The 13245-nt window shown below is 32.9% G+C and overlaps 1 protein-coding gene and 1 long non-coding RNA gene across 4 annotated transcripts in view; one reads left to right on the forward strand and one right to left on the reverse strand.

Moving 5' to 3' along the window:
- LOC141374732 (uncharacterized) overlaps nt 1-3981 on the forward strand; it is a 63889-nt gene extending 59908 nt beyond the window's left edge. Inside the window, exon 2 of the long non-coding RNA XR_012381850.1 lies at nt 3757-3981. This is a non-coding gene — a long non-coding RNA (uncharacterized lncRNA). The remainder of the gene's footprint in view (nt 1-3756) is intronic.
- Nucleotides 1-13245, reverse strand: part of ELP4 (elongator acetyltransferase complex subunit 4) — a 255115-nt gene that overhangs the window by 220740 nt on the left and 21130 nt on the right. For all 3 annotated transcript variants that reach the window (XM_073904814.1, XM_025878935.2, XM_073904813.1), the window contains exon 3: nt 4815-4936. In XM_073904814.1, the coding sequence (XP_073760915.1) occupies nt 4815-4936 (122 nt within the window). The remainder of the gene's footprint in view (nt 1-4814; nt 4937-13245) is intronic.

A 13245-nucleotide genomic window follows, 5' to 3' on the forward strand; every position in this document is an offset into this window, starting at 1 on the left:
ATACACAAAGACTGAAATCATACCATGCACCTTTTCTGACCAAAATGCTATAAAACTAGAAGCAACCACAAGAAAAAAATTGGGAAGACCACAAATACATGAAGGTTAAATAACATGCTACTAAACAATGAATGTGTCAACGAGGAAATCAAAGAAATTAAAATATATATAAACAATGAAAGTGAAAACACAATGGTCCAAAACCCTTGCAATGCATCAGAAGCAGTTCTAAGAGGGAAGTATGTAGCAACACAAGCCTACCTCAAGAACAAGAAAAATCTTAAACAATCTAACCTTACACCTAAAGGAGTTAAACAAAAACAAAAACAAAAACAAGAAATGAGGCCAAAAGCCAGAAGGAAGGAAATAATAAAGGTCTGAGCAGAAATAAATGATATAGAAATAAAAAAAAAAAACAAAAGAACAGATTAGTAAAAAACAGGCACTGGTTTGTTGAAAAATTAAAAAAAAATTGATAAACCTCTAGCAAGACTTATCAAAAAGAAAATGGACCCAAATAAATAAAATCACAAATGAGAAAGGAGAAATAACAACCAATACAACAGAAATACAATTCATTATAAGAGAATATTATGAAAAACTATATACCAACAAATTGGACAAACTGGAAGAAATGGATAAATTCCTAGATACATATAAACTACCAAAACTGAAACAGGAAGAAATAGAAAACTTGAACCAGCACAGACATTGGGTCACTAATCCAAAAACTTCCAACAAACAAAAGGTTAGGACCACTGTGATCTTTTATGTCTATTAGAAAAAGTTAAAAATTTTGAGGGACATTATAGTAACACAACTCCTTCTTTCCCTTTTACTTAAGTGTTAACAACTCACATCTGCAAAAATAAAAAATTCTAATAGTACTGATGTTAAATCCCATCCCATTTGACTGGTATATCTTAATAAAGCAAATGTGAAAATTTTTACGTCCATTCATACACTGCATGTAACACTAATCGTAAAGATTACTGAACTGCGAAGAAATGTGTTTAACATGTAGCGTCTTTTGAGAGAAGTTTAAAATGAACTTAAATTTAAATATGAATTTTTGTTACAGAAAAACTATCATAAGGTCATTAATAAATATTTTGAACATGAACATAACATTTGGACAAAACTCTGTGAGAAGTGGAACAGAAAATATGAATTCAAGGCAAAGATGACTGACGTAAATTTTCCAGATGTTAAAGAAGAGCTTGCTTATGTACATATATTTCTAAAAATAATGGTACTGACATCAAATTGCGATGTTATTTAGATTCAGTTGGATACACATAGAAGACTGATATAAAGTACTTAACTAAAAAGACAATATTTACAGGGGCTGCTGGGTGGCTCAGTCAGTTGAGCAGCTAACTCTTGATTTCAGCTCAGGTCATGATCTCAGGGTCCTGGGATTGAGCCCTGTACTCAAAAGGAAGTCTGCTTGAATTCTCTCTCTCTCTCTCCCCCGCTCCCTCCATGTGCATGCAGGCACATGCACTCTCTCTCTCTCAAATAAATAAATCTTTTTAAAAAAACCACAATATTGACAGTAACATCTTTTACAACTAATCTCATAACTGCAATTTTTAGATAACTTTGTGTACAAGTAGATACATAATTTAAAGGAATTTTTTTATAAGTGTGAAAGCAAACAGGTGGAAAGATCATTGTACTTGTACAATTCGCCAAGATATAGAATGTGAGGTGATTATCATTCAATGAAGGTTAATAATAAATGTGAAATTCTTCGTGTAGGTTTTAAATGTAATCTTTATATTTTCCGTAAGACTGTATTAGTCAGAGCTCTCCAGAGAAACAGTATCAATAGGATATGTGTGTATATACATATGTATATATATATTGCTTTGTATTATATAAAATTATATATATAAATAACTATATATAAATACAAAAGAGATTTATTATAAGGGATTGGCTAATACTATTATGGAAGCTGACAAGTCCCCAGGTCTGCAGGATGAGTCAGCAAGCTAAAGACCTGGGAAAGCTGACGGTGTAGTTCTCATCCTAAGGTTGGCAGGCTCAAGAATCAGGAAGAACTGATTTTTTTAGTTTCACTCAAAAGGCAGGAAAAAGCTGATGTTCAGATTTGAAAGCAGTCAGTCGGAAGGAATTCGTTCTTAGCTGAGGGAGGGTCAGTCTTTTAGGTCTATTTGTACCTTCAACTGATTTGACGAGGCCCACCCACATTAGGGATGGCAATCTGCTTTACTCTGTTTACCAATTTAAATGTATTTTTAAATGATTTTATTTATTTGAGAGAGAGAGAGAGAGAGCATGAGCAGGGGAGAGGGACAGAAAGAGAGAGGAAGCAGCAGACTCCCCACTGAGTAAGGAGCCTGATGTGGGGCTTGATCCCAGGATAGTGGGATCACGACCTGAGTTGAAAGCAGACGTTTAACTGACTAAGCCACCCAGGTGCCCCTACCAATTTAAATATTAATCTCATCCAGAAACACCCTCACAAGAGTACTTAGAATAATGATTGATCAAATATCTGGGAACCCTGTGGCTCAGTCAAGTGTACACATAAAATTAATGATCACAAGTTCACCCCTTGTCAATTTGGTACCCATACATATTTCCTTAAACTATACTTAAGCTCCAGATGAAGACAATATGTCATAATTCCACACTCTCAGATGTGTCTCCTAATGCTGTCTTAACCTGGGTTCCTTTTCACTGCACTACAGCCTGGAAACTTTGCATGTAGTATGCCAGGGAAGTTATAGGGCTCTCTTTGTATATTCTGTACCTCTCTGGCATCACTGTCCTTTATTATTTGATGCCCAATGTCTTGAAAACTGTTGTTTAATATACTTTGCCCTGTTTCTTAGTTGTTTCAGGGATAAAGAGAAATCTGATCCTCATTAACATATCTTGGTCAAGAGTGCAACTTTTTAAGAGTCTACCTTTTTTACTCTAATTTTATATATTTTTTATTGTATCACAAAATTGTTCCATGAATAAATGTTTGCAGAACCTAACTACTTACATAAATGACTAGACAGTTTAAGAAATCCTGATTTATAACTTCACTCCTTCACATTATCCAACAGAGGACATGTAAAGTACCCTGAGATTTTTAATATTAACTTGTACAAATTCAAGGTACCTAGGAAAGGTGTTAGGGATTAGTTTTCAAATAAAAAGTGTAATTCTCTAAAGCAAAATGTGTTAGTATATCGCCTAGGTTTTAACATCAGTTGCCTAGGTTGCAGGAGGCAAGAAGGAAGAATAAAACACTTAATTCTGAAAACCAAATATAGCTGATTCTTTAACAACACAAGTTTGAACTACACAGTCTGCTTATGTGGATTTTTTCTAATAGTACTGTAAATGTATTTTCTCTTTCTTATGATTTTCTCAATAACACTGTCTTTTCTCTAATTTATTTTATTGTAGGAATACAGTATATAATACCTACAACACACAAAATATGTATTAATAGACTGTTTATGTTGTTAGTAATGCTTTTGGTCAGTATTAGGCTATTAGTAGTTAAGTTTTGGGGGAGTCAAAAGTTATATGTGCATTTTTAACTGTGCAGGGGATCAGTGTTGTTCGAGGGTCAAGGGTTTTCCTGCTTCTGGCCTGGCAAAAATTGCCGATGTGGCTATAAAGATGTTTGATATAAAATCTTAGTCTCAATATTATGGTGGAATGTGCCGCGAAGAGCTTGTACAGCTTCTTTAGGACAATAATCTTGCCTTTTACTATTCCTAGCAAGCACAGTACTGTCCAGAAATTGATGAGAATGATTAAGAAGACCAGGGAAAAAGAACAAAAGAACAAAAACATCAAGAAAATACTACAAAAGCCAAATACCAAAAATAAGAACAAAGGAAAAACAGACTCTGCAACCAGAAGAAAATCATTTGGAAAATTATACAAAGATTTCTCCTTTGGACTTTATGACAGTATTATTTAATAAGCAAAATCTGACCCATATGAGAGAATCATGTGAGTTTTACCTCAGTATTAGATAACTTTTTTATAGTGGCCATAGAAATTTGTTGGTGTCTGTTGATAGCTATGGTATATTAATACTCACTATGCTACAAATTCTTTATAAATGACTACGTTGTCTGTTATTTGCAGACCGTGCACTGAAATGAAAACAGGCTATAGGAGAAAATAACTTTAGATTCTATTTCAAATAATGACTTCTATTCAAATAATGGCTTAAGTTGGATTCCTGTTCTGGACAAAGAAATTAAAAATTCTAAATGTGAGAATTGTCCTCTCTAAGGTGTAATGGGTGTTTTGGCTTTAAAAAGATAGAGTATATTGATCACATATTTTATTATTATTGCTTGTTACTCGGAAAAGAATAATTTCTGGCAGTCTCAAAGCAAAATAAGATTAGTAAATGAGTACTTTTAATTTCTGTATCTTTCTTCTAATTTATGTCTTTAGGATACTGGTAATATCAGATAATATGCTATTGTTTTCCTTTACTTAACTTTTTACAGAGTTATCTTATTATGACTATAGTAATAACTTTTTTTATTGTCAGTTTTTAGTAGCTTATTAATACTGTTCCCAATGCCAATATCAATTTAAAGTTAAAAAAACTGTCTAAGAACACTATTTTAAAAAGTGAAACTACATGTTCAAATAAATTTGATACTTTAAGAGAAAAAATATATGTATGGTTTCATTAATGAATTTAAATATGGTTTTTAGATATACAAACATATATCTTGTTTACATATACCTATATAAGCAATATTTTTTCATGAAATGTTCAAAATGCAATACCGAATTAGTATATCCTATACCTGTAAAATATCAGCAGGGTCTTCTTTTGCAGACGCAACCAACAAAGTATGCCCATTGATGATTCCTTCTGCCAGGAAATACTTGAAGAGCAAAGAAGAATAAATATTATATTTATCCTCTTCTGTAAAAATGAAAAAAAAAATTATAGTCAGAATCCTACCATATGCCAAGCACACTCAGATGTTTTAACAATTTTTCTCCTTAAAACAAGTAAATGAAATGGGGCAATAATTGTCTTCCTAAAAAGTACGGTTAGATAGGCTAAGACACTTACCTAGATAGTCAATGGGAAGTAAGTACTTTTAAGATAGTCTAATTTCAAAATTGTTCTCCATCCTCTACACCACCTCTGATATCCACAAAATTTAGAGGGTTACGTATGATTATGGCAAAGAAATCACAGAGTTTTTTTTTTCTAAGATTTTTTTCAGGCATTGCATCTCTAAAATGCCAATTCTTACCTACCAACTAGTTTGTAAACTCACATTTCATTTCTTACATGTCACAATAATTAAGTACTTCATTGTATGTAGCCTGAAAATTAATATTTATAAAATTTGTAAAAATAGTATTACTTCTTCAAAAGCAATTTAAAATTGAAGACTTTAATCTGAGAGTTCTTAAATTTGTACTAAATGTTTTCCTAGGAAAAAGTTCTTTTACCTTTTATTATTCCTTCATCCTCCCTTCTTTCTGAATTTTTATGAAAAAGTCATATACCTAAGGTTTCTTTGACAAAATGTGTTAATATTTTTGAGATTTTGTGATATAACAACTCAAGGATATCTTTGTTTCCTTAATATTATTGATAAGATACATGTCTACACTTTTATATCAGCTTTTTTTAATACTTTGAGCACAACACAGAGACAAAGGTAGATTTATTGAATTATTTAAAAAAGAGAAACCATTATTAATTTATTCAACAAATATTAATTGAATTCCTATAATAGGTCAGGCAATGTTAATATATGTAAAAACCACACTATTAAAAAATATTCCTAAGAAAGTTTGAACTTGTGGTAATGTTAGCACTGTGCACAAAGCCCTTTGGAGCTTTAAGTACAAAACCTGAATAAAATACCATTAAAAAATAAATATTTAAAGGCACTGCAAAACAACGAAAAGCAGACAGCAACCACAGCAGTTTCCTTTTGAAAGACTGTGATCATGACATGCAAGAATTTCAAGTTTCTGGCTTTTTTTTTTTGCCTAAAATGGGGTTCTTAAGCTCCCTTAGCTCTGACAGCTTTAAATCATATCCTTTCTAGCTTGAGGTGGCAGAATGTAGATAGAGTTCAGTGTTGTCAAAATAGCTGAAAGTTTAGGGGAAAAATCCTTGAAGTAAGAGAGCTCTGCAAAGTTTATCAAATGTGCCCAAATCCATGGCTGGCCACTAAGCTATCATTGCACGAATGGGAGAAAAAACAGTAAATAGGTAAGAGAGAACAGGTTAAGTTGAAAGACAACTAAATCATGTGAGATTTAAAAATTTGATGCTCCTTTGAAGTCATGCATTTCCCAATGAGCAGAATCTTATAATAAAGAAAGCTGAAGTCTTATTGACTTGAAGTGGCAGAGGACAAAAGTCAGGGCTGAGAACCCCAGAAAGTGTGAGTCCCCAAATGTGAGTATAAATTCTGGATAAATATTTGGTTCTCTTCTAAGCTTCTGACTGTAAGGGACAGCCCTGTGTGACCAGGTTAAAAAAGCAAGACCTAAAAGCTAGAAAATTGAGCAGAGATACAGAAATACTATCTGCTGCACAGTATATTGAAGTGAGAGTTCATTTAAGATCAGGCAAGTTAACTGTCTATTAAAACAAAAAACCTGAAATCCTTGGGACAAGAGAATGGAATTCAGAACATTAAAATGCATTTTTTACAATGTAAAGATTTCAACCAAAAATCAGTGAATATGATCCACACTAGGGAAAACACAACCTACAGAAACTGACTCAAAGTAAAATTTATTCAAAGTATTAAAGGAGGGGCACCTGGCTGGTTCAATCAGTAGAGCATGTGATGCTTGATCTGAGAGTCATGAGTTCAAGCCCCATGTTGGGTGTGGAGCCTACTTAAAAAAAAAAAAAAAAGAACAAAGTATTAAAGGACAATATATCAATAAGTGAACAGAAAAGGAATATCAACAGAGAATGAGAAACTATAAAAATGAACCAGATAAAAAATTTAGAGTTTAAAATTATTATTCCTTATATGAAAAATTGCTTTGGTGATCTCATGAGTAGATTGGAGATGAAGAAAGGAAAAAATAATTGGTATACCTGAAGGGAGATCAACAGAAATTATGAAATCTGAAGAATAGAGGAAAAAAAAATTAAGAAAGTTGAACAGAACGTCAGAGACACAGAACAATATAGAGCAGTCCAAAACACGTTTAAATGGAGTCCTAGATATTGGGAGATAATAAGAAACAGAAACAGTACTTCAAGAAGTGATGGCTAAAAACTTCCTAAATTTGATGAAATATTCAATTACAGATCTAAGAAGCATAGGAAGCTTAAATGCAAAAAACCCAAATCTAAGTACCTCATAGTTAAATCTTGGAAGCAGCAGGGAGAAATGGCATGTGACATACATACAGTGGCACAATGATAAAATCAACAAGTGATTTCTCATCAGAAACAATAAAAGCTAGAGGATATGATAATTATATATTCAAGAGTTGAAAAAGAAACAACTTAATCAAAAATTATAAATGTGTAAACATATTTAAGAATTGAGGTGAAATACTATTTTCATATAGGACAGCAGACCTGTACTATAGGACACTAAAAGCTAAAGGAAAATTATACAACATGGTAACCTGCACTTACAGGAAGGAATAAAGAATACAAATGACAGCAAATATGTGTGAAATTATAACACTCTGTGATCATATGTATACATACTTATGTGCATGGATGTGTGTATATAGATGTATATATATGTGTATGTGTGTGGATAAATTAGGTTCTTAGAATTTCTTTAAAACTATCTGTTTAAAGCAAAACTGACAAAACTAAGCAAAGAAAGACATAAATTCAACTCGGAGATTTTATCATACATTTCTTAGTAATTGTCAGAACTAAGGAGTAAAATCATCAAGAAGATAGAAAATCTGAACAAATTCATAGACCACCTTAGATAATATACAGTTCCAGAATATATATTTAGTGCATCTAGAATGTACACCAAGATAAACCATATGCTATTCCAAAAAACAAGTCCCAATATATTTCAAAATATTAAAATCTTACTTTAGAAACTGAAATTTTTTAAAAATTCCATTTATGATTAATTCCAAAAGCATGAAGTATTTTGGAGAAATTTGACAATACATGTGCATGAATTAGCTCCACTCTACTGAAAAGTAGAAAATATTCTGAGAGTAAGTAAGTAAGGAAAACCTAAATAAACAGAGAAGTATATCAGGTTCAGGGAATACAATGTTCAGGGAATACAAGACTCAAATCTTTCCAAATTGATCTATAGATTTAATGGAATTCCAATGTAAGCACCATAAGATTTTTGGAGAAATTGATAAGCTAATTCTGAAATTTACACAGAAATCCAAAGGTCCTAGAATAGCCAAACAAATTTGAAAGTGAAAATCTACTTCAAGACTTAGAATAAAGCTACAACAATCAAGGCAATGTGGAATTAGCTAAAGGAGAGAAAAATATAGATCAGCATAAAAGAATAGAGTCCAGAAATCAACTCACATAAATGATTTATTTATTTATTTATTTATTTATTTATTTATTTAATTGACAGAGAGAGACAGAGAGAGAGGGAACACAAGCAGGGGGAGTGGGAGAGGGAGAAGCAGGCTTCCCGCCGAGCAGGGAGCCCGATGCAGGGCTTGATCCCAGGACCCTGGGACCATGACTGGAGCTGAAGGCAGTTGCTTAACCAACTGAGCCACCCAGGCACCCCTCACATAAATGATTTTTTATAAAGACGGAGAAATAATTGTTTTTTCAAATTGTCCCAGAACAATTGGATACCCAGATTCAAAAAAAAAAACAACAAAAACCTCAGTCTTATCCCATACTACAAATTAAAAAAAAAACCCACAAAATTTCTATCTTACTTCATACTAATACTCAAATATTATCTTGAAATGGATCAGAAAACTAAATACAAAAGCTGAAACAATAAACTATTAGAAGGAAACATAGGGACTAAGTTTGCTACCTTGGAGTAGACAAAGATTTCTCAGGGTATGGAAGCATGAACCACAATAGAAAAAAAAAAGGATAGCAAGCTACAGAAAGAAAATATTTTCAATACATAGATCTGATTGAGAACTGGTATCCAATATATATACTAAAAACTTTTAATTCAATAAGACAAACAACCCAGTATAAAAATGAACGAAAGGTTTTAATACATCCTTCACAAAAGACCTGTGAATGTCCAATTAATGTATAAAAAGATGTTTAACAGTATTAAACACCAAAAAAAGCAAATTAAAAACACTGTGAGAAACCACTACATTCCTACTAGAAAAGGTAAAATAAAAACACGATACCAAGTATTGACAAAGGTATGGAACAAATAAAATGCTCCTACGTTGCTAGTGGCACTGCAAAGTGGTACAGCTACTTTAGAAAATAGGCAGTTTCTGATAAAGTTAAATTTACACTTACAGGAACCAGCAATTCTCCTCCTGCATATTTACCCATGAGACATGAAAACACATGTCCGTACATAGTTGTATACAGAATGTTTATGTATAGCTTTTTTTTTTTGGTAACAGCCGAAGGCTACAAACAACACAAATGTCCAACAACTCGGGAATGGGAAAAAAAAAAGGTCACATATACAAATGAAATAATTCTCAATAAAAGAAATAAACTAATGTACATGCAATATGGATGAATCTCAAAAACATTAAGCTAAGTGAAAAAAGCCAGACACAAAAAGTACACATGGCTCGATTGCCTTTATGTGATACTCAAGAGTGAGTAAAAACTATCTCTAGTGATAGGAAGGAGTTAGGTGCCTGGGGCCAGAAAACTTTTTGGGCATGTGGACATTTCGGGGGACGATGGAAATGTTTTCTATCTTGATAGTTGTGGTGGTTCTATGAGTATTTATATTTGTAAAATCTCACTAAAATACATACTTAAATGGGTCCCTTTACTGTTTGTAATTAATAATTCAGTAAATTTGATTTATTAAAACAATTTCCTAAGGTGCAACTAAAACACCAGGTGGTAACTTGTTTATAAACCTTCTCAGCACTGTGTATTAGAGCAAATCCATGATTAGAAGCATAGCGGATTTATATGAAGTTCAACTTTATATATTAAAGAACATAGCTAGTTAATACTATCATCACAAGTTAAAATCCACAAATCTAAAAGACAAAAAATGCATTTGATATGGATTTAGGAGCAATTCATGAGAGCTTTTGTGTGTCAAGGAAAACATTTTCAATGCCTCTGCACTGCTTACAGCTGACAGGCGGAAAAGCGAGCAGAGAACTGTAGATGAGATGACCAGCACTGCCTATTCACTAATGCAGCTACCATACCGGGAAAAAAAAATACTCATTTTACATAACTAACAATTTGTCTTTATTCAACTTTAGAAAAAAACAGAAAGTCATGTTTAAAAAAAGAACTGATTTTATCTTAAGGAATTGCTATTAGGTCGGTTTACAGAAGCAACCATATAAACCAATTACAAATCACTGACGTAAAAACCAAATCAGATATTAAAAATCTTAATTTCTAAGGTTGACATTTTTACAACATGGGAAATTCAAATTTTTAAAAATTCTTCCACCATCCATCACCCTCACAGAATTATTGCTAAAATTTGCTATATTTCCTTTCAGTACTTTTTCTGTGGATGTTTTCTTATATGGTTACAATTATTACTGAATTTTGTATCCTGGTATTTTCACTTAATCTCACATGCTTCATAGTCTTGTAGCTATCGTGTTTCGGGGTGCATAATATTCTAGAAAATGTATGTCCTATAATTTACTTCATCATCACTCTACCATGAACTTTTCCTTCTGCTTTCAGGCTTCTGTTACTATTAAATACACAAGTACCAAAGTGCCTCAAATCCCACATATCCAAGATGGAACCAGTAACTCATTATTTTTTTCTATAAAATATGGTCCTCTTTCAGTTTTTAAAAAAAATCAGGATTAATTTTGCTACCTTTTCTCTCTCTCTCTCTCTCTCCTCTCCCTAAAATCCTGTTAAATTTATTTTAAAGTATTTCTGAAATTTGATCACTTCCTTCCATGACAGTGTCACTCTCCTAGTCATGCTACCAACAACTCTTACCTAGACAACTGCAATTGCTTTTTTATTTCTTTGCATCCACTCTAGGCCTCCAATTTAGTAGTGACCTTTTGAAAATACAAACCCAATTATGTCACTTCCCTATTTAAAACTTTTCAGTGATTTCTCATTACTCTTGAGAGAAAGAACCAAATCCATTAACATGGTCTACATGCTCTGTGCAGTTGCTGCCACACAATGTGTATAAATAAAAATATTAGTGTTAAAAATGGAATAATACTGTCACATCCCTAAAAAGGACATGATGCTTTTTTAACAACTTTCCAGTAAAGAAAGAAAGAAACCTACTTAATTAGAAAAATAAAAATAAATATTTGTAAAGTTAAGGACAATATTCCATTTTTCAGTAAGGGAATGAACTAAGTTAGATAACTACTTCATAAACTAGGGAGAGACACCTACAGATAAAGAATATTGAGTAGGGGCACCTGGGTGGTGCAGTTGGTTGAGAATCCAACTCTTGGTTTCAGCTCAGGTTGTGATCTCAGGGTCGTGAGATGAGCCCTGTGTTGGTTCCATGCTCAGTGTGGAGCCTGCTTGAGATTCTCTCTCCCTCTGTCCCTCCCACTCATGCTCTCTCTCTCTCTCAAATACATCTTTTTTTTTTTAAAAAATGAGTGATTTATCATTAATGAAGAGTAACAATAAACTAGATGGCAGAATTTCTTTTTTTCTACCTATGTTTTAAATGAGTGAGAGTTGTAACTCTTTTCTTACCTAATATAATCCCTACTGATCTTATATACACTCATAGCTTAAATTACTATCTCCAGTAGCCATACTACATCTTAAGTCAGGACCTCTGCATAAATTACTTCACCTTTTTGGCTAGCTAATTCCCTCAAATCCTCCCAGACCCAAAATAGATAAACTCATCTTTGGAGAAGCTTTCCTCAAGGCTGAGTGAGATGATCAGAGTGCTCTGGGGCATCCTGTTAACTCCTACAGTAGCATTTAATATACATATTGAAATTTCTCCAACAAACTAAAAGATCCTCATGGCAGAGAATTCATCTTATTGCTGTATTGCTGTAGTAGGTACATACTATACATTTAGTAAATATTTGTATAATTAAGGAAAAAACCAAAAATCTATTTTATCTTGTAAATCAGCCATATCTACTGTAGTTTGGCTGAAAACACATGCAAGCACATGCGCGCACACACACACACACGTGCACACACTTTATAATAGTTATTGACCCGATTTTTTCAAAGACTCCTATGAGGCAGGAAAACTAATAGGAAGAAGATCGCCTATTTAGAGATTAGTTAAAAACCTAAGCTCTTCAAGCTGAAAATCACCATTTTTTGTGAAACAAATTTTGAAGTTGTACACTAAGCATTTAATTAATCTATTTAGTGAATTCCCGTAACACGGGGAAAGCAAAAATGACAATGATGTGACAGAACTGCCAAAAAGCAAATGTAGCTCTGGCCTGAATTAATAGTCTAATTCTAAGGTTGAGAGAGATGGTTGTCCTAGTCTATTCTATAGTAGTGGACCAAATTGACAATAGTATATTTCATTTGAGGACTTACAGAAACTAAAGCATATTCAGAATGAAGTGACCAGGATGGTGAAAGAACTTAAAAGCATGAGAAATGGGATATTTAGTTTGAAGAAAAAGAGACCCAAGGGATGCAAGAGAGCTGTCTTCAAATATTTGATGGCCTGTCATATATAAATGGAATCACACGAGAGGCAGAATGAAGCCTAATGGATAGAAACAACAGGAATATCAATTTTTCCTTAATATCAAAGTCCAAAGGAGCTGCCCTTTCATTGTACTGAGAATGCTATTAAAGTCACCAATGACTTTCTATTTTCCTGGACACTTTAAAAATCTTTGTCTTATTTTGTCTACTGCAGCTATTACCATGGGCGAATTTCTTCTTGGAACTAAACTCTCTCTCTCCACTCATACCCCCTATTTTTAAGATACTTTTTGTGCCCCATTGCCGTTTCTTTAGACATTCTTTATATATGTAAACAGTTTATACAGAGCTCTCAATTCTTTGGTAAATAAACATGAAATGGTTCTATTTAATTTTTCCAGTCACTACTTTCCACTATGCTATGTCAAATCTTCCTTTTC

Source organism: Callorhinus ursinus, unplaced genomic scaffold, assembly GCF_003265705.2.
Source record: "Callorhinus ursinus isolate GAN/ISIS: 27379988/994484 unplaced genomic scaffold, GSC_fseal_2.0 scaffold21, whole genome shotgun sequence".
NCBI lineage: Eukaryota > Metazoa > Chordata > Mammalia > Carnivora > Otariidae > Callorhinus > Callorhinus ursinus.